We start from the raw sequence: 23,085 nt of genomic DNA, 5'->3' as shown, positions 1-23,085 counted from the left end.
TGCAAGGGGTCACTCAACCGAAATAATAACAAACGAATGTAATGGAATAAACAGTCAAAGCCATGGGACAAGCTGATATGACACAATTAAGCAAATTAAATGTGACCAAAACGTCTCATTACCTTGAATTAAATTGGGGATATCTGTGGTTTTTCAGCATTATTGGAAACATTTTGGATAATGTAAGTGCACAATTCAACAAAACATATAACAGAGGTCTAGTGGTTTGTTACATACTGTATGTTTCAATAGCATTAGAAATTTAAGTGAGTAACATATCATGAGGCATTCTTGTCACATGTCAGCTTTCTATGTTTTCTGACACAAGAGTACTTCTCTTCTGTTTAATCATTACCTCATTAATCTGCTTCTCTACACTTTTAATGGACATGCCGCCCAATTTTTATTTCAGATAAAACTACATTAGGCACATTTTTTATCTCACAATATACACCAATTTCAGCTTAACTTACAAACATAAAATGTTGTACTTTCCCTGTTTGCACAAAACACTACTTTAAGTTTGCTGTGGGGTGTGCAGCCACTGAGAATGATTTACAATTTACAACAAGCAAATAAAGGAAGATGTCCTCTGAACAGCATCAAATGAGACTTGGAGACACTCATGAAGTGTCAGAGGACCAAGATGTCCTGAGCAGAAGCAATTGATGTTTGATGCATTGCAGATAGCATATGCACAGCTACCATTTAGCCTTAGTACACCCTTCACCCACTGAGGTGTTGGTGACCCACAAACACACACACACATACACACACAGACACAAGCAGAAAAGATAAACGGATCAAGAACTTTCCACTTTGCTCTTGGTTTAACATGTTGCTGAACAAACATCTTCCTGTTTCTTTCAGGTGCTCCTCAAAGTGCTCTTCACCATCTCTTTGATTTAATAACAGCCCACACAAAGAGTGCACAGGCACAGCAAGATTTTTATTTTTTGCACTGCACTCAAATGTTTGTTGGGCTTAAGTTGCCTGTTTTCCACTTAAACTGGGAGCTGATATCAGAGATGATAAATGGCACATTGGTGGGAAACATAACAGAAGGATAAAGAAAGCACAGACTGGTGATGAGCCCCACCACTGTTTACCTACAAAGTGCTGTGGGTCTAAATTAAATAAACATGGCAGCATTTGTTCAGGGAGAAAAATACATCAAGGCGATGTAAAGATATAAACAGAAAAAAAGTGCAAAATAAAACTATAATCAACAGGAAAAAGAGAAATGAAACAAAGCAAAGTGAGAGATATTGAAAACCTCTCTCTCTCGCATTCTCAGAAAAGAGATTTAAAATGACAAGAGTTCAATAACTCTGTAATGCTATGCATATCTTTTCCATTCTGCATCACTCCATCACTGACATTGTTCATATAGACATAGTGGGTGAGCAGCACACTGTAATTGGTTGCTTAGGAACTCTGAACTGTCAGTTTTAGAGTCCATTTAATCTTAGACAAAACTCTCTCATGTGTATAATTAAAAATGCAGTATATATATATATATATATATATGCGCAGTATATGTTTATATTATGATAGACTTTGATATAAGATGAAATGGGACTTGAATGTAATCACAGTTTCATAGATCGTTTGAAGGTCTCTCTACCACACTGCAAATATTTTGTAGCTCAGCTGCTGAAGGGAAACATGGCGGCTGCGGACTGAGTAAACAGGCCACTTTGATCAAGACTGCTTGACAAATCTGAAATTGGAAAAAAGGCCTGTCCAATTCCCAAACTGCAGATAACTTATCAGGAGAGGTCAGTGTGTGGCAGCAGTTGAACTAATTATTCAAAAATTCAATATTCTTTATGCTAAGCTCACAGATGCAAAAAACTAATTATCGCTTTCCAAAAACTGTTAGTCTGTTTGTTGTTTTCATTTTCTATTCAGAGCATTTATGAAAATAAAAATGACAAAAAATCATTGTGGAGGCAACATGTTTTCACACGTTACACTTTCCAGCCCTTCATTCATCTACTAATCTATCTAATTCCAGGAATCTCTGTTGGCCTGTCTGTGAAATGCATATCGTTCATCTTATCAGCTTCACACTTGGCATGTGGTTTGCTAAAGGCCCAAGGAAGTGCAGTGTAGAATTTAGACATATGGACGATATGTTCAATATCAATACATCTTTAATAAAAAGGTGAACAGTGATCTGTCGCAGCGGCGGCTGGGACTCATCAACATACAGTAAGTGAGCTTTTCAATCAAGACAACAGTGCGTTCACAGCAAGGACAACTGATTCTCCAGTTCAGGGTTCTGTGTACTGATTTGAGCTTCACTTAACTTTGAATAAACAGCTCTTTGTGAAATAGTGGTGGTGTAGATTCAGGGTTCTGGGTACTTAGTCTTGCAGTGGGTTTTTACTTTCTGTGGCTCAGTTACTGCAGGTCACTTTTACAGTTTCAGAAAGAAAGCTGCAACCAGCTTCACCACAGACCAAAAACAGCCCACTCCAAACAGGCAGGTCTAGAACAGCTACTGCACCAGTATAGGAAATGAAAAGAAAAACACATGTGTCTGATTCAGGGTCTTGTCTCTTAGGCTGACTTCGTGGTTTCCTTCATCAAAACACTCAAGTCTTCCTGTAAACATTTTCCGGTCAGCTCAGAAATAACCGAGAGACACATCCAAGCCATTTATTGTTTCCTGTGAGCAGCATGGTTAATGACGCAGTGAGGAGAAAGCTGGGTTTCTAAGCAACATGCCATCTGTTATCTCCCATCACTTAAACCTTTATCTATCTTACTCTTTTTTCGTGCCATGAAACATGTTGTTTTTCTGATGTTTGTCCATCATGATAAAATGAGGAGGAGTGTCATGGCTGCCCTGCAACTCCCTGGGCAGAGCCGTTCGCTAACAGAGCCCCGGGGACCAACTGCTGTCCTCTGGAAGATGGACAGTAGGAAAAAGCCACAGAAGGGAAGGAGGTGTGGAAATAAAAAAAAGGGTAATTGGTGGAAGGAGATGGAGCAAGAGTCTGTGTGCAGTGTGTGCCCACAATGTCGGCCTAGCTCGGTTGAGGAGACAGTGTACTCCCTGCGGAGGCTGACTCAGCTCATCTGGGCTAATTAAACCACACAGGGATAAACAAGGGCACAGGAAACTGGAGCATGCTGGGAGACAGCGCACTGCATGCTGTGAGGGTGGTGGCTGGAGTTCAGCCTGTGCACTAGGAAATAAAACCAGGAGATCAGGACAGGGAGCTGTGGGACCTGTTGTTCGTAGAACACAAAGGGGGGTTGGTAGGATGTGGGATTTTTGATGATAGATCTTCTTTAAGTCTGAGCCCAGAGTAAATAATGTCCATCTGCCTGGCAGCTTGTAGCTTGGCTTGTTGCTCCGGGAACTCCCCTGTCTGCCCTTCCACTCGGCTCAGACGTGAGTCGGCCATTCAATGAGCTTCACTGTGGAACAGACAGTCAGCTTCCCAAAAACACTCAATTTGAACCACTAACACGATCTCTAATACTCACATTAAAATGGAGGATAATTTAAAGCTGCACTGATTATAGCAAAGACTACAAATGAGGCTTCAGTGGTTGACATCCATCTACTCATAACTACAAGTGCAGATACTGACAGAGTTGGAATACACCGAATATCCTTGAAGTCCATCAGTGTGAATGAGGAGAGGAACAAGTACTCTAAATATGAATAGGTTCAGTACACTATCAGAGGTAGTAATAAAAAAATCAACATTTGTTAAGCATTATAATGCAATTTCAATCATGACCTCTCTTAAAAACCGCAGCTTTTTTTTAGTTTGACGTTTAATAAGATTTTCTGGGTGTGAAACCGCTGCCGAACTAATTTCATTACGAGGACCCTTGATAATTTCTGCAGAAATTATGGCAGAAAGTTTAAAAAAATACTTGTCACTTCAAGTTTGGTACACAACTGGGAAATAAAGTTTTTTATTTGATTTTCATGGTCTCAAATTCACTTGGCACAAGAGGTTTCTGTCATTTTTCTTAAGTTAGGATATACATTTTCTTCATACACATTTATATTTAAAAAAGGAAATTGCAAATAGAAAGACAGATACAAGAAAGAAAGCAGGACTTTGAGAGAACACTGTAGTATTCAAAATGTTTTCTGTGTAAAAATATCAGCATTATTAAAAAATGGAGGCTCATTGGAGTTAAATGTAATGTAGCTCTGTGTGGGTCAACTCAATGTACCACAACCTTTTAGTACCTTCTAGTAACAGCCAGTCAGTGAGACAAATTTCACTGAGGCAGAAGTCATGTGGAGAAAGAATACCAGCAGTGAAGAAAAGAGAGAGGAGAAAGAAATGTGACAATCTTGACTTCATGATTATTGTCTTTTCTTGGCCAGGAACTGAAATACAGGAAACCCTCAGCCATTAAAAATTTTTGAAAAAGATACAAGGCACTGTCTGGTTTCATTGTCAGTCACATCGCAACAGTGATCTCCTATGTTAAAGCATAGTTTGAAAATAAGACCTCATGACAGCAAAGCAAAAAAGACAAAGACAGAGTTTGAGCTGTGCGATGTCAGGCCTACCTGTATCCCCCCACACTGGCAGATACTCGTCCTGCTGGATGTCCAGCATGATCTCCAGGCCGTTTCCTGTCCCTCCCTTCATGGTGGTGCGGAGCGTCTTCCCTTCCTCTGCTGCGTTGAACACGTAGCACTTCCCATACCTGGTGAACACCTGAAAGGAAGAGAGAGAAGACTGATAAGTGATGTGTTGTTAAAATCGTGATGCAGATAGCACTGCGTTAGATAGACTTGACAACGGCATATTGATCGGGCTAATTTACAAACAGGTGATTTGTCTTTTTAGACAAAAGCATTTGTTCAGAAGAAAAGGAAAAAGTCTGTGTGCACAAGTTTGACTGAGGTTTTGGGACCTACTATTTCTGGACAATAGTTGGGCGTAGCCAAAGCCTGACCACATGTCTTCTTTGTTCTGGAGACAAAGGAGAACTTTCAGAACTTTCAACCACTATAGGTCACTGTGAGTCTCATGATCCTTGAGGTTACCAGGCAAATAAAAGCCCAATTCCCTCTCTTTTCTCTCTCTTCTTCTACTCACTGCTCCTGGAGGAGAGGGGTACCTCTCCCTACCCAAGCTCTTCCAAACTCCAAGCCAGCCTACCTGGAGGAGACTGCTAAAATGCGAGAGCCTGTCTAAGGACTTCAACATGAGCTGATACAACGTCTTGCCAGCACAACCACAACAATATGAGCCACAAACCAGCAAGAGCACTTCACTGGACTTCAAACAGCAAATCAAAAAGGACCTTTTCCAGCAATAAATGCAGCCTGATTTTTCTTCATTTACATTATCATACTTTCTTTTTTCAGGAGCCTTCAGCTTTTTGAAAGGTGCACAGCTCTTAAAAAACTAAAGCTAAGCAGCCGTAGCTGGCAGAAGCAGAAATGAGCAACAAGTAAAAGCAATTTGTCATGTAATCGCTTGAAAGCAGAGAGGACCCTGCTATGTATCAGGCTCCCTTCTGTCCATGTTGTATTTGTGTTAACAATACAGTTACACACTCTATTAGACTATTAGAAGTACTCTACTATGCGAACAATTATCTCTTACACTAATGTCTACCACCACCTTACTAAGACCCACGGAATGACTCTAAGGCGTTTATGAATAAAAGATCAAGTTGAAATCACGGAGTGCAGCTTATTTGCTGTTTGTATACGAGGGTTTGTTTGTGTGTGTGTGTAAGACAAAAAAAATGTAAAGGAGACTGTAGTTGCGAGGTCTCTAGTCATGAATAGTCATCACAATAACAACTACCCACTTCAATTTAGTGATGGATGATTGAAGGAAAGTGACTGAAAGTGTTTAAATTACCAAAAGCAGCAGTGCTCCCTAATCACTATTAGAATATTATTAATTTAAAGATCAATATGATGATTTTTCTATAAATTACAGCTTCCAGTTTGAGACACATATTACACATGACTGTATAATCAGTCACAAATATACATTGCTGTAATGGTTGTAATACAGTGTTGTAATGCAATCAATTTAACCTGGAAAAAACAGGTAATTTACTGGACTGTACAGAACTGTACTCATTCATTTGCTAGACCTATGTAAAATAAATTAACCCAGCCTTAAACAATAGTCCTGCAACAAATCCTATCACCATAATGTTCCATACTAAGAGATGCGGATACAATTTGTAGGTAATTGTGGGGGCTCCAATTTGTCTGATGCTGATTAGCTGTCTCAGTAATGAAAAAAAAAAGTGTTTTTAATATTTTTTCTCTATTTTGAATGGTTTAAATATTGCAAAGACTTGTTCCTATAACTCAAAAACACTTCTGCAGACAGCTGAATGAACAGGAAGTTGACTTAATAACTCGACCTTAACTGATCTTTCTAATCCCAATAAAGGAAGGATTTACTGCAGGAGTGTGGTATAAGACTGCATTCATTTTTGCTTGTGTGTATCCTGATATCTTACATGGATGAGGACAGTTGGGCTTCTTCCTTAAGCAAGCAACATGCCAACATGTTGACAGTTCCTCCAACTCTGCCTCTTCCTGCTATTTTAAGATGCCTATGAAAATCTTCCTCTACAAAGGAGGAATATGATCAGTTCGTACAACAGCATTGCTCTGGAGAAGTCTTGGGAGACAGCGATGAGCAGAACTGAAGCTATAACTAGCAAGCGTCTGCCAGCTTCTTACACTGCAAGTAATCTTGTACAAGTTAAGGCTTGGAAAAAAACCTATTTATTAAGCATGAACCCAAGAAAAATATTTTGAGCTGTAAGTTTGATCAAAATCAGGGCAGAATCATGACAATGAGAATACATACTGATGCCACTTTCAATGCAAAGGCATGTGACCAAATAATTATCCAGTCACACTGAGATGCAGGTGATGGGTTCCTTAGAACAAATTTCAACCACATGCAAAGAATCCCACAACATTGAAGTCAGGTAAGACTTAATGCTACTAACACATACTGACTTGATAATAGTATTCGTGTCAACATCAAGTCATAATTATACTATTCCAATTGAGTTGAATACAAATTCAAGTTATGTCGTGGGATATCTAGCTATAAAAGACCAACTGATGAATACCAAAGTCATCTGTCATCCCAATCTTCCTCTGCCTGAATAACACAGCAGTAGGCTTGTTGAACACAGCTGCTTGGAGTGAGAAATATTGATTGTGATAACTACAATTATGTGTTAACAAAGATCAAGAGGCACTTAAGCTCGAGAGTGTAGACAAACACCTGGATTTCTTCCCTTGCACCACATTGTTGATGATCAAGGCAATTATAAATGCTCTCTTATAAATCACCCTTCCTGAATTAAATGTTCTACCTTGATTTTTCAGGATTGGTGCAAAATTCAGAGAAAATAAAGAGCTGTGTCGCCTTCCATCGTGTGGTGTTGGAATGAGATGATTGTATTTTTGAAAAAAGATGACAAAATAGAGGGCAAAGTGCACTGTCAATGGCTGCTTTTTGAATGATGGAGTGTTTTCAGAGGGAGTCTTCATTTCATGCTCCTCCTCATTTATTGACACTGGCCTTCTCTTGGATGGTTTACCAACATGACTGATCGAGTACCTAATGCCCCAGATGTAGTGTGGATTGGAAGAATATGAAGTGCCACATTACAGGTTCATTCACCTCTGGAAAACAGAGGCGCTCCTGACAGATTATGTATCCTGACAAAATGAATGGCACACGAGGAGTTGCTGGGGTATAGTGAAGAGCACTGCAGATAAAAATTCATGGCACCATCAATCATCTTTCGCAGGTACAAGATGTGGCAGGGTCTTTTTTTGTATTGGATTATTCAGCACTCACACAAACTCTCCCCACAGAGACAGGAAACAACACAGAGAAGTGATCCAACATTCAACAATCATTTTTCGAGGTCAGGTAATTTAATAACTACCTTCCTGCACACAGGCAAGTTTCATGCCCAACATTATGTTGAAGTTTCTTGAATTGAAGCATTGTCCAACTGCTCAGTTGAGCCAATACCACTGCCAAGTGGTTTTGCAGTGATGATATAAAATTTCTTGATGAGTGCCAAAATTCAATGGATCCTTTCTTGGCCCATGTCCCATCTAACCACCAAGTTTCACAGAGATCTGTTCAATAGGGTTTGTGTTATCCCGCTGACATACACATCAAACAACAACTGAACAGGGGTGAAAACATATCATCCCTGGGGAAAGTACTGATGTATTGAACTCCATTTACGCATCCGTTCGAACCTTCAAGAGATTCAAGTTATCCTTTCACCCCTCTTTGGCTAATTGTTTGGAGACTGTAGCATAAAGTGTAATTACCTAGAAGTCCTCTGCTAGTCTGTCACAAATTTGTGTGCATGATGAATGCACAGTCAGGACTTCATATTCCCCGATCATTGCTGTTTATTTTTTCTTCTCTTAGCAATTGGCTCCTCACTGTCAACACCTCTCAGCCTCACAGCTTTTTTATTTTTTACAGGAATGAATTGATTTCAAGGGGACACTGCTCACCCTTCACACCTTTTGTCAAGACTGATGATGCATGACAGACAGGACTAGGGTCAGGTCAGTGACAGACAGAGAGGCACCTCTTCTGCCACATGACAACAATGAACTTAACAAAGCCTTGACAGTGGGGCTCTGTTATTTTGCTAATATTAGCTGCTGACCCTGCTGCTGTCGAGTTCTCTCTCACGTCCCTGATGATCTGCCGCCTCAGGCAGAGCTGTCAGATCGGCAAAAGTAATGACTTCTCGAACCTCTCAAGGTACGTAGAAGAGCATAGGAAACGCTGTTCTGTCCCCCAAAAATGTGTGCTGGTGAAAAGACGTATTGGTCCTTATTTAACAAGTAAACTGCACTAGTGAGTAGGCAAAAATACACAATGACTACATCCTCTGTGTTAGGAAGTTTGTCCAAGTTGTCATCTCAGTCAGTGAAGAAGAACGTTCTGTTGTTCCATTCAGTTGTTGACCTGTGCTCAACTACTGATTGGTCAATGCCAGGGAGTGATTTGATCACTTTCTCTGATATAAGGAATAATCAACTTTTTTGCTAAAACTGATTATAATAAGTTACCACATGAAGAGTCAAAGGTATCACTTTTAGTTTCAAACCCGTTAACGACTGTACTGCATGCAACAACTTCAACAACCATTTCATCTTTTTCGTCATCTTTCAGAAGATGTGTACTAATTATATCACCATAAAAGAGCCTTTATAATTATCACCCAACTCTCAGACCCCATTAAAAACTCGTCCAAGCACTTTGCTTTGGTCACAGCCCAGAATGCCTGCAAAAGGAAGCTGTTTTTTGCTTTATAGGCACACTGCAATCTGTCTGCTCTGTACCAAATGGAAACCAGACAAGGACAACAACTAGCAAGTAAAGATGAAGATTAAGCATTTAGCAGCTTAAGAGACAGATGTTTCCCTCAGAAACTGATGAAGGCTCCAATAATGATGCTACATATGTCCTGGACGTCTGCAACTGCTGGGCAAAAAATGGTCATGTGATAATATTTCAATATTGTGTGTTTGTGCTTGTTCAATTCCCACTAAATGCCGGAAAAAGAAAACAGAACATGTTTTCTGTTTTGACTTTTCATTCCCACACTTTGCGACAAAAAAGGTTTTGTTCAATTTTGTTTTGTGCTGCTCCGGTTGGTTCTTGCTGTTAAACATTTTTAATTGAGTCAGGGTACTGTGTAAAAGTCAGAGAAGTCAAACTCACTTGCTGCCAATATCACATTAGTTTCCTTCATCTACGCCAAAGGTCTGAGAGCTGACCTGCAAATGAAAGCATGCGTGGTTCGGCTGCCAATTACAATGCCGTCTGACCAACAAAACACGTCTCATTAGTATTCACAGCTGCAAGTGTGAATGTCTCGAAGCACAGAGCTGCAAACATGGCACGACCTTGCATGTTCGCTGTGTTGTGCCTCCCACAAGAGTCAAAGATGACATGGCCATCAGTGTGTATTCCTGTCATGATGGAAAGGTCAGTGAATAACTGTATCTCTACATATCTGACCTTGAATGAAGAAATTGCTATGCTCCTTATGTTGGACTCTCGAAGACCCCTCCCATTGTGCATTCATCTTGTACAGACAATCTTGTTTTGTTATCTCTGCTTGGTTTGCTAAAGTCACGCCAAAAAAACAGGCAGATTATTGCTCCAGAAAGGGGATGCTATCTTGTATTTGTTTTTATGTGCTCCTGTTCCCACTGGCACCTTATTTATCTTCTTCTGTCCATGTTGCGTGCAAGCTATCAAAAAAACCCCACCATATCTATAAATCCTAATTTCAATGTTACTGACACAGCAAATCTGTATCCACCACAAGAGCTTTGCCATATCTGCCCTGTTGGTTCTTTTTACATATTTTGAGTTGATTCAGTGATGCAGGCAGTATTTTGGTTAAAAACATTGACTGTAAATAAAGAATATTTAAAAAATATCCTGCATACCACTGCTATCATGCACTTTTGGTGGCATTTGGACTTCGAGGAAGCCGGTGTGTCTTCCTTTACGGTCTTTAAGACATTGTGCATCAAGTTGTACGTACTGACTTGATAATTATTATCTGTCAGTTGTGGTTTTCATGCACCATTGTGGAACATGACATACCTCTGCACTGGCATAAAGTAAGAGGCAGTGAGATCTGTATACATCTTTTGCTGGATGACAATCTATTGTCACCCGTCTTGTATTTTTCCATTATAGAATAAGCAGGTAATAAGACAATTCTCTTGCTCATTCAGTTTGCTTTTCAAGCTGCAGGGACATAAAGTGAAAATAGCACAGAAGAGTAAAGTGTTAAGCATTACAGTCAGCCCACCAGTTTTTTTATCAGTTTTTATGAAGCACTTGTGATCTGGTGTTATTGTTTGAAGAATCAATATCCATATCCAGGTGTTTTTATCATAAAACCAAAGTAGGGAGCTCGAGGGTTAGGGGAGAAGGGGAGGAGACAAGCCTTTTTTATCCTGCAGACTTACTGAGAGAAGAGGAGAGCAGTAAAGTTTATGAAAAAGGTCTTTGAGTTGCAAGGTGTGCACTTTGTGAGCTGCCTGCTCGGCAGCGGCGGCTGCAGTTAAAATGGTTGCACTGCTGTGGGGATAAATAATGCAGTGGGCTGTTGCGTTAGCGACAGGGTTGGCAGCAAGTTTGAGAAAGGAGGGGTTTAAGCACTCACGTGTGCACACAACCGCCTCACTCATCATTATGGCTCTCTGCATGCCACTCCACTACCTGCAAGCCAAGCTCGCCTCTCGCACAACTTGAACACCCTCACATCCCAAAACATATTTCATGTCACATTAAACAAATTCCACCATTTACGTGACGTGAGGGGAATTTCATGGGACATATTTATCTTTGCACTCTAATGTAATTTTTCCATGCCACTCAATAATATTTTATTTTACAAGACAGCACATAAGTGTGGAGGGCCTGCGATAGGACACAAAGGACTGCAGTCACAGCTGCCAGCAAAATATTTATGTTCCCTGGGAGAAGGGAAAAGGAAGTGTTATGGATGAGGATAAAAACTACAAAGAGAGCTCAACACTAATAAAAAAGAGAGCGAAGGGAAATAGAGAAAGTGAGAATGTAAGTGGGAATCAAGATGAAAACAATTCTCGTGAAAAAGTGAATTATATCCCTATGTATTGTCTTTAGCAAGGATTGTGTGTTGATGAATGATTTGGCTTAATGGAGTTTGCAACAAGTGGAGTCACAGAAAGTGGGTTTCACTTCTGCTAGCAAGACCAGATCGGTTATCGTGCTGCTTTCAGAAAGGCAATTGTTGTGTTTGGCCTTGCGGTCTGATTTCCTGCTTGATTCACCGGCACCGGAGTCTCTTTATCATCAAACTCAATTTACCTTTTGCTCTTTAAACAGCCTTTTTATAATAAGAGCAGTCTTAACAGGAAATCCCTCGTGCTTGATAGCTTCCAAGGATCAGTTTCCCTTGAGCTTCATGTCAGAACTATTATGACACTATAGGTAACGTATACTGACAAAGAGAAAGCATGAAGCAGAAGCTGAAAAGGATCAGGTGGTTGCAGTGTAATACATCGTCATATACACAGGCTTTGGCTTCCCAACATGTAAAGGCACTTTGATCCGGTCCAAAGATGCCTTAAAGGGAGTTAAAAATTGGAACTTGATTATTTGCTTCCTTTGTCCCAAAGGATTGTATATAGATCATAAAAACATTCACTATAACACTCCTTAGTCTCTATATAAAAAAAATTAAAAATGATGAGATTATTTTTGATGTCTTTCAGTTTTGTAGCGGGGAGCAGCGGTGGAGTTGTTTTGTTGAACCACAAAAAAAATCACCCCCTCAAAAAAATAAAATCATATGATTTGTTGGCTGGCTTATACCAGTGCGGATATCACCTCCAGTTGGTAGGAGGACAACAAATCTTACCACTGGTACAGTCACTTTTTGCAACTGCGAGTGAGTCAGACCTGAAGCAAACGTCAGTCGCGAGGGACAGACAGAATTATCTCCATCTCATGAGCCCCATGAGTCACCCAGGGAGGGGCTCCTGTGTTGGGGGTAAGATAAGGTAAGACGTTTTTTCAAGTATCTCATGAACATGATGTTTAATCAATCCATATATTGACAGAAATGCAATGGTTTAAGGAAATGTATTTTGGAATAATCTCTTGATCTGATCAAGACTTCCATCTTTCACTTAGTGTGGTTTGATGGTTGAGTTGTGGTTTTGGTCTCTGTGGCACAATTGGAACGTAGCTCATGACTGTGAAAAGTTGGACTGTATTGATTTAATAGACGAGACAAAAATCTATTCAACTTTAAAAGCATCAGTGTGTGCAATTTTCACTCTGATGGTAGCTCACCCTCTAGATTGAAAATCTTCCATATGATTTTGACTGTTATAAATAACTGCTCTGTAGGCTCTCTGAATTGCGTGTAATAGCCTAGAGAAAGACTATTAGTCCACCTTCTACTTCTGGCTGTCAGGCTTCACCTCTCAAACACACACACACACATCATGGAGGGTACAGGTTCTCATGTGCTCTGGCTGTTAATCTGCAGTAGTCTATATATTATAATTTGCAATGCATTCGGCCAGGTTCATTAATAGAGTGCAGCCATTATGCTTGCTACACTTATTTTAAATGTTGTATGCAATGTGATGTGCGATTTTGCATCTGCTAAGTTACATCAGAACTGAAGAAGCCATTTGGATGAGAGGTGAAACATCCCACATAAACCAAGACCAGTTGCCTATGTTCAAGTTTCCATCAGGTATTTACAGTAATACTGGTCAAACCTTCATATGATATAGAATAACAAAAGAATAACTGTTGTTTTTTTTAGCATGAATTCACACTCATTCATTTACTTCATCGTCACATAGTTTAGTAATAATGAATTACAGCATTTGCACTCCAGTGTTTCAAGGATACAACATGACACTACCTCTGCTAAAAAAGAAAGCTTGAAAAAAAGCCAATGTAAAAGCCCCTGTAACTCAACATCTCTAAAAAAAAACATAATATCTGGTTAAAACCAACTGGTGTTATAAATGTATGGTGAGTTTGGTTATACCCAAACCCAGCCTGGTTGTAATGGAGGCCTGTGTCACATCATGTCTCACTGGCTACGCTATCTTATACTTTCAGAATCTCCTACATTCACAGATTAGACTGATTGGAGGATGTTCCTACTTTCACCACATTAAACATTACTTATTGTACCAATTTTGTTAGGAAGTTTCTAATTGATAGCATTTTTAGCATTAATCATCTGTTGCATCACATCCGCACCAAGTATTTAGTTTGAAATATGTACACTTTTCAATGAATGAATCTTGGGGATTCGAACATTAGAGCCTCTAAACACAAAATTAAATTGTAACATGGAGTATGAGCAGCATATGTCTCCTTCATTAGAAGACCCATGCACCACTACTCCATAACAACAAGGCATAATGTCTGTAATAAGATGCATCTCATTTAGGATTCTGTGACACTACACACTGCTCCTCAACATCCACAGGTACAAGCGTTACCTAGGAGAGACATCAAAGGAAAGGGAAGGGAAGGTACGTTGGGTCAAACATCTTGTACTCTGTGAGTAATAATTGTACTGCTCCTCCTTCACTTCAACCCCCCTCTCTTCTCGCAGGTAGAGAGAAATTTAAATATTAAAATGAAATTTCTCTAAGCCTCCTCCATCTCTCCCTGCATGTCAGTCATGTCAGTGCAGAGTGTGTCCAGATATAGCTAAGGACCAGCTGTCAACCCAAACTCTTCAGTCACATCACACCCTTAGTCATTATTTTTAGTGTGCCTCTCGCTGATGGCTGGTGGCGCTCTATCTCACCTGTCACAGTGTCGCTGCCTCCGCTCGTGCTGATGCAAGGCTGAAAAATTGTCCATGGGTGGGGACCGATGGCAGCTCAAAGTCATCTACAGGAAACTAACTCATCTGACTGCATGACGTGTCTTGTCGTCTTCACAAAGGTATGTAGAAGGATGCCAGGTCTGAGAGGCTGCTAAGACACGCTGAATACACAGCAATTGTGATGAAGAAGGGATTTCACAATGAATCATTAAAGAGAGGTTTTATCGCTCAAAGTGCTCTACTGGTTAACGTGACTTTTCTTCAAATCAGCTCTTTCTTCGAACAAACACTCTTGACCTGGCAATAAGGTGAAGCTTCCTGAAAACCTGATATGTTCAATACCATCAGCAAAGCCTCATTATCCATTAATATCCAACAAGGCTTGCAGTTGGAAACCAAATGGTCAATAACTAATTAAATGCTGTAACAACAACATGTACTCTAAACCAGCCCAGTATCCCAGGGAATTATGTTTATAATGAACAAATCTTCAATACACACTATAAATATATAATGTCATCATTCTCTTCAATGCAGTGGGTAAATGGACCGCATTTATGTGGCGCTTTTCTAGACCACTCAAAGCACACAAACATGTTTACATGCACTTCTCTATCAATCAAACATCCCATTCACACAATAATAGCAGAGACTACGAAGCTGCTTAGAAGAACAATTTAATGTGCGGATTGGAGGCGCCACCACCTCTGGATAAGGAGGTGGCCTACAGAGCCACAGCTGCCAAACAACTAAAGGGATACAGAGAGGTGGGCTGCAATCAACACATTTGTTTGCTGTACTAGTGACACTTTGATCCAGAGGGAAGAATTTCTAACACTACATTCATTGATCCAAGAGGATAAACAATCCCGACTTTGCTGATCATCTGACTTTCCCTAGCGTCATCAGCAAGTTGACATTAATTTGTTCAGATTTGTTTATGAACAAATATCTACAAAACTGATGACATTCTCATCACTGTTAACTGTAATTTGTGCTGTTTAATGTAAATATTGAAACTTATTGTTATCATGTTGTATATTAGCATAGTGATGCCTTTAGCAATCTCTGAAAGCAATAAAGCAATCCTCTCCCTACAAAGCATTTTAGATGCCAAAATAGATTGTGTTTCATTTCATGTTTTGATGTACATGCAGCTTCACTTCTGAAGTACAATAAAATTGCATGAAATAAAGTAATCTTATTGCTGCAAAAAAAAGTTTGTAGACATTTTGTGAAAAATGTTGCATTTGAAAACAACCCTGTCTAACATCAGCCATCTTAACTGTTCATGGAGTTTTGGTGAATATGAACTTCATCCCAGCTGTATGCTGAAGGGTATCCCTGTATCATCTGTGTCCCGGTCGAACTGCTCTCACTCACATGGCTGCACTGACCACCTGAATTCAAACAGGCTGGACAGAGTGTGAAGGTTTGCTGCTTAAAACGCTCTGCTTATAAATCCACATCGCTGTTTGAGTGCAAGCCTCTGTGACGCTTCATGTGCGGAGGCAGCTGTGTGTAACGTGCCTCTCCGGGAGGGAGATGAACACATTCATAAAGTAAACGAGCCTTTACTTGACAAGCAGTGGGAGGGGTGTCAAACACAACTGCTTGTTACCGTGTCCTGCTGGTCTTTCTGAAGCAAAGATTGCCGTTTTAAAAGAGGCAACTAACAATATGGTTTGTGTCAAACTGTTTAAAATTTCCATATATAAGCTGGCATGACAATACGCAAATGTTTTTTTTTTTTTATACCTGGGTTTGCTATATGCTCCTGAATTGAAATGTTATGCAGAATGGTGGAAGCAATGTGTAGCCTGTATTTGAACTTGAATGAAATAATGCATAACAGCCGCTAATTTGCTAATATGTGCGCAGAAATGTTCTTACCCACAGCATCTGCTATCTGCAATTTGCATACTGTCATGCCTCTATTTCCATATATAAGGACATCCTTTTGGTGTCTCGTGAAGAGAGCGGTGTGCTGAACAGAGAAAGGTAAAAAACAGAAGAATTTCACAACAACAGAAAAATTAAAATAATTGTGTTGGAGGTGGAACTCACAAAAGACACACTTTCCTGTAGTGATGTTAAAAAATATAAAACCCGGGCTGCAATAACTGAGGCAGTGAATGCTTTGTCCCCTGAGGTTTGGACGGTGGCACAAGTAAAAAAAAATGGTTTGTTCAAAGTTGATGCCATAAAACGATTGGCAAACAAGAAAAAAAAAAAAAAAGGAAACAGGAGGAGGACAAGGAATATCAGATCTGACAGGATGAGAGGCTGGCTGCAATTATTAGATAGTCATCATTAAGTGGAATTTGTTAAATGAATGAGGGAGAAAGTGATGACGTTCACCAAGAACCGTCACCCAGAGGTACTTTATTTCAAAATAAATATAATATAATATTTGCAATTTCTCAATTAACGAGTGCAGTTCAATCAGAAAAACATTTTATTTAAATGAAAATGTACATGCTGCAACAGTTAATTAATTGGGCTGAACAATATAATTTATAGGCTCGGATGATGAAGAAGCAGAGGGATGAGCAGATGATCTCTCACTCCGAGTTGCCAGCACCAGACACACAGTCTACTTCCCAGTCCTCTTTCCTGGAGGCTGGAGGTTGTATAAAATCAGCTGGCTCTCCTGGATGCAGTGAAGGAAATTGCGACAGGAGAAGAACACATTAATGAAACACTGAAGCAGTTGATGGATTTCCTCGCATTAAATATTTGTATGACTGGACATGTGTGTGACATTTGCTTCAGAAAAATTAGGATACACCCTTTAGTGGAAAAGTGAATAATTTCACAACATTTTGAAATAAGGCATTTTCACTCACCGTCATTAAAGGTGCTGCATTGAGGCGCAGTGAGCCAGCACTGCAGCTCTGCCAGAAAGCTTCGTATTTGACTGTGCATCTTCGTGCCTGTATGGTTGTGGTTCTGGTCCAGGTGGTAAAAGGATGCCATGAGACATAGGCCGAGGTTGTGCTGGACACAGCCTGCCGGTATAATTCTGCACACCTTCTGAGGCATATAAAGAGGCTTGCCGCCATCTGTCTCCAAGCTTATCCAACAAGCCTTTAGCTGCCCAAATGTGTGTTCTATAGCGGCACGTGTCTGGACATGGATGTCATTGCAGCGCACCTCTTGAGGGGTTGGCAAGTTGGAGCAGAACTATATACTATATTGTGGCAGTTGACCATGCCACGTGGCTCTCACCACAGCAGCCAGAGTCAAACCAATCTGTCTTCAACATTATAACTTGCTTTATTACTGAGCAACATTCCACACAAACATAAATTGTCCCAGACATAACCTTTTCAGGTTTCTTGGCTTTGCTAAGTCTCTGTGTCCTGTGCGTGTCTCTTCGAGGCAGCTCTGCTCAATCAGATAACGGCTCTCCCCTGTGCTGATTGATCCTCTGCTCCAAGTGAAGGTTCTCTCCCAGCTACCTCCACATATATACATCATATATATATATATATATATATAGGTATCATTTTATAAGCTCTTATATCTGATTGTTTTTAACCAGTTAAAATCAACTACAGATGCGCAACTTCATGGCTCTAGAAATTGTTGGGAGTGACCACTTAATTATAGGCCAATAAAAAGCCAAAGCAAAAACTGTTCAATATGAACATGCTCATATACTCAGTTGTAAACTAAGTGAATTATCTCAACTGGTATAGTTGAAGATTTTAATTATGACAATAAATGATGAGGATGAAAGGGCGTCAATTTCATGGTTATTTAATACATTTGGTCAATGTATTAGTCAAGGAAATTATTGTCTATTAAACCCTTTTAATAGACAATAAGCCTTAATTATTTTTGAGGAAGTTCTAAATTTGTTCGCAGAGTACAAATACATTTAGGTAAGAACATATTGATGAATCCCAGATTCGTGCCTCACCGTTCGTACGCTCGGTTTGAGCACAAATTTGTGCATACACACTGTTTGTGAATGAGGCCCAGTGAGAAACATTGAAATTCCCTCTAGAGCTAGAATTATTGTCTCATGGTCAAATGCTTCCACCAAACAGTCCAGTTGCAGTTTACATCCATATCCAGATATAATGTGTTGTGAAAAAGGAATTTAATACGTTTTGTATTTTTTGGGGTGAAATTGTAGTTATAATTATATTGACATTCATTTCCATTGAGAACCATTGTATTTTTACTTCCAGAGATTGTGTCAGACACATTTTTTATACGATCAATCAAAGTGGGAACCCAAGGTAATGTAAAATAAGTTCATACTCCACTTTTATGTTCCTGAGTTGGAGTATGTACCTATAAGGCATTTTTTATTTATTTGTTCCAAATAAAGAGAGTGTGCACAAGGCTGTCTAGAGAAAAAGTGCTGTATCTAGCATCTGAGTGCTCTGCCTTTTTTGTAGCCCCTAAGCGCTTCATGAAAAAAAATCTCCTCTCAGATTGGGCTTGATTCATCACTGTGGCACCCAAAAAATGGAGGAGAAGCTTGTGTCCATCAGACAGAAACATTTGTTCAACATAATAAGCTATATGAATTATAGCCAAACGTATTTATTATACACGACAACAGGGCAGGCCCAGAAACACAAAGCCACAGCTGTCAACAGCACAGAGGAATACAAATTATAACCCTACTACTTATTTATGGTAGAATAGAAATACAGCAGAGACATATGCACACACATTGTATTACGTGTGTGCGCATAAATACGAAAGAGAGTCAATGTTGTCGTATATAAACCTGAGCAGCCTCTTTATGAGAATATATCTTAACATTGTGACAAGGAAGAGACTCCAGTTGCCAAGCTTCGTCCTTGTGTAAGTGACTCCAACTCATGAATAAGAGATTTTTAGCTTAGGTTCCCTAGAAATGAGAAGGAATAACCCTGGAATAATAACAATGTAATATAGTGTCCTGACAGCAGCCGCTCACAGCCGTGCTGGGGCAGCGTTTCCTATCTGCTGTGCAGCAGAGTCACTGGTCCATGAAATAGTGTTGACAGAAAGTAAATAGCCACTGATCACAGTGATTGCTAATCATTTTGGGGCCACCACTTGAAAGATTGTGTGCATACTGTGGTCATCGAGAGAAACGATTATAGGGAATGTCTGAGAATAGCAAAAATTGGGTTTATCTTTTTTTAAGCGCCAGTTAAGGAAAGTATTCAGTGAAATAACCAACCAGAGCTTGAGCAGTGAAAAGGGAATGTGGAGTTTTTAACTATTGCTCTCTATTGATTGATTGTTTCAGTCATATTAAATTGTGAAGAAGTAGGCTGATCAGAAGGATTCTCTGTTGCGTGAAACTATAATTACTACATCAGCTAAAAATAATAATCAACTGCACATAAACACCGTCTATTTGCAAGTTAGTCTGAGTAATTGGGCGTTTCCTCACAGATGCATAATCAGCTTGTGAATTACCAAATATAAAGCTGTCTGCAGCCAAGAGGAACACTTAAAATTTTCTGTTGGATTCAACTCAATACAAATTTAAATGTTGTTTCTGAAATCATAAATACTGACCAGGACTATTATGTAAAGGCTGACAGGTATTTGTTACATCTCTGAAAAGTTAAAAATATGTGCTCAATCAACCAAATTTTATTCGTATAGCCCATATTCACAAATCACAATTTGCCTCATATGACTTAGGTGCAACATCCTTTGCCCTCAACCCTCAACTAGACTGAGGAAAAACTACCAAAAACTGCAGGGAAAAACAATTACGAGAGAGACTCCAGTGAAGGATCTTTCTTCCGACGGAAGCCAATTTTGTTCATCTCCTATACCACTGTGCACCACTGTTTTTACTTTGTTTTGTGGTGGTAGAGTTTTTGCCAAAGTAGCTGACTCCCAAGATGTCCCTGTTAAGAAGCTCACTCAGTACATACCACTCATTTAATACAAGCGCATGCTTCAAATGCATCTCACTTCTCAGCTCAGGCAACTTGTTCTGTACTTTTTCACAGCCATCTCCAGACACAGCGAAGGGCAGCATATCCCACTGTAATGACACTTGAAGTGATACAAAAATATATTTTGACTCCTTCTGCAGTTTTTCTACAAAGGTTTGTTTTTTACCAGGAACACACTGTATTTAACCCAGACATACGTTGCGACAGAATAAAAATCGAGACTTCACAAATTGCTCCTGCATCATAATTACAATTTCTTTCAACCAGAGGATGAGCAGCAGCAGTCTAAAGGGCAGAAAACACAAAGTTTTATAAAACTCTAACAGCTACTGAGCCTCACAGGATTATTCAGAAATGGAAAAAAAATGTTTTTGCCATGTTTTGGTAAAAAAAACAAAGAAAAAAAAAGTAGTCCACTAATTGTCAGTTGTTGGCAATGGTTTGAGACATTTTGATGCACCAAGGCTGAAACAGCTTGTTTTTAGAAAGTTTTACAGCCTGAGTTCAGACTTCTAGACTTCTGAATCATCTCTCCCAGTGGTGATTCTTCACTTATTCAAAAAAGTCTCGTGTCTGCTCTCTGAGAGTTCGTTCCCACTAGTTGATAGAAAATGCCCAGAGCTGTGTAGGCCAGATGAAGAATAGGGAAAATGGTCACAATACAAGACTGAATCAACAATGCTTCACAATTTGTTCTTAGTTTTCTTACAAAAAATTAACATTTAAATCTGCATATTTATTCAGTCGATATCACAGGCGGCTCATAGCAACCACAGTACATGTTGTGCAAAAGTCACACGTGGGATGAATAAGTCATTGCTGATTAGTAAGAGCAGACAGAACGAGGCTAACATGAACACAGCACCAGAATAAATAATGATGTATAAACAAAAGGAGAGTTTAATCATAGAATGGCTGACCGTTTGTTTCCAGCTTTACGGAGGCTGTGTTTCACACTCAAAGATTTTAGGTGGAACACAGTCTGTGGGACAAGTCCTGGATAATCACAAGTCCTTGCAACATCCTTCTTTCACCATCACTGCAATTCTTTGATATTTATATGAAGGATCAAATGGGGAGGAACACTCAGAGGCTACAGGCAAGCAAAAAATTAAAAGAAAACCCTGAATAAGTGAGTAACCAAACCATTCTCTGTGTAAAACTGCTGAGCAGGCCTGGTTGAATCTGAATTTCTATTTAAATGGTAAGAGGAGAAGATCTGAGTGACTTTGAAGGAGGGTTCATTGTTGGGTCACGGGTGGTAGGAGCTTCAGTCACAAAGACTGGCTGATGTTTCTTGTGTTCAGGGACATTATTGGGTTGCATTGCATAAAGCTTTCATTACAAAGACCATATTCTCTTCAAATGGGCGAGTGCATGGAGAACGTACACACACAGGCCTCAGTTCTCCACACTGAGGGGATCCATTAGAGCTGTTCTGCTGGGGGGGGATGACTACCTAGGATTCCAGGATTGCCATCAACAGATTTCAACCCAACTGAACCTGAATGCAAATGAGTTCCACAGACCTGTAGAATCACTGCAGAGCTGCATTGAGGCTGTTTTAGTGACCCACCACCTTGCAAAGAAACGTAGCATCGGTTATGTCTCTGTCTGTGAAGTTGATGCTCTTACTAATCCTCGTACTCGCAAAAATCAGATTCTGTGTATGTGCTGCTGAGGGCAGGCAGGCTTGTGCAAAACGAGCATCTGATTTGCATAGAAGTGAAATAATAATATGACGACGGGTCCCCTCTGCTGTACAGACAATACTACAGCAGCAGTGAGATGACAAGTGACACGGACCGCTAAAGTGTAATTGGGGAGCCATCTGCAGAATTGAATATAGCTGATCCTGCATTTCCAATATGTCAAAACTGTGCGATGTCTCCCTCCATTACGATCCATCACAATGGAGTTCTCATGGTGGAAGCCTCGGTTTCCTGTGAATTCTTGGCCGCAGCAGAGAAAAAAAAAAAAGGTAATGGTTGCATTGTCTCTTTCAGCTGCATAAAATTGGATAAAGTGATGGGAAATAGATGAGCAGCAACATTAGGAAACACTGACAACAGATATGCCAAATATATTTCCTTTAGCTTGTCGTATTCATATGCAGGGCAGACGGACACAGTGATGAGGAATCAGATTGAATTTTTCCAAACAGTGCCCATGTGCTATTTGTGTACATGAGACATCACAGACAAGTGTGTATTGGCAGTAAAAGCTTCTACATCTCTAAAAAACATCCAATCAACAGATTAAAACTCCCCTTGTGTATCTATGTGAGTATAACTCTTATGCGTGTGTGCTATATATGCAGTATTTGCATGTGTTATTGGCAGACGAAGCAAACTAAGCAAATAGTTACGAAGGCATCTAAAGCCTAGTTTTTCCCGTACTTGCAAGTGGCAGCTGAATTTGCGAACATGGTCCGTTTCTTCAGACATATGACCCCTAAACAGGGAAGTGTAGAGATTCTCAAGCAAGAGTATAAAGGGGAAAGGTGACATGTTGATATGTGATATATGATATGACCAATCCGCCCATTCGAACAAATGTAAAATAACACAAAATTCATCTGTTTGATGTGCTATAGACCATTACAGGTCAAAAACGAAAAGTTTGAATTTCTAATAAAATGTGGCAGCCCTACCTGGCATTGTCTTCTTTTCCAGTTAACCACCTGACGGACAATATATGGACATTTAATGCAAAAATATCTACATCCATTCTTTTC

The 23,085-nt window shown here is 39.8% G+C and overlaps 1 protein-coding gene across 3 annotated transcripts in view; it reads right to left on the bottom strand.

The window, feature by feature from the left end:
- Positions 1 to 23,085, bottom strand: part of asic2 (acid-sensing (proton-gated) ion channel 2) — a 326,739-nt gene that overhangs the window by 21,251 nt on the left and 282,403 nt on the right. For all 3 annotated transcript variants that reach the window (XM_069525387.1, XM_020094112.2, XM_020094108.2), the window contains one exon: positions 4,559 to 4,709. In XM_069525387.1, coding sequence (XP_069381488.1) covers positions 4,559 to 4,709 — 151 coding nt within the window. The remainder of the gene's footprint in view (positions 1 to 4,558; positions 4,710 to 23,085) is intronic.

The sequence above is a fragment of the Paralichthys olivaceus genome, chromosome 5 (genome assembly GCF_024713975.1).
Source record: "Paralichthys olivaceus isolate ysfri-2021 chromosome 5, ASM2471397v2, whole genome shotgun sequence".
Lineage (NCBI taxonomy): Eukaryota > Metazoa > Chordata > Actinopteri > Pleuronectiformes > Paralichthyidae > Paralichthys > Paralichthys olivaceus.
Note: the sequence above shows the minus strand (reverse complement) of the source record. Positions and strands in the feature narration are given on the sequence as shown.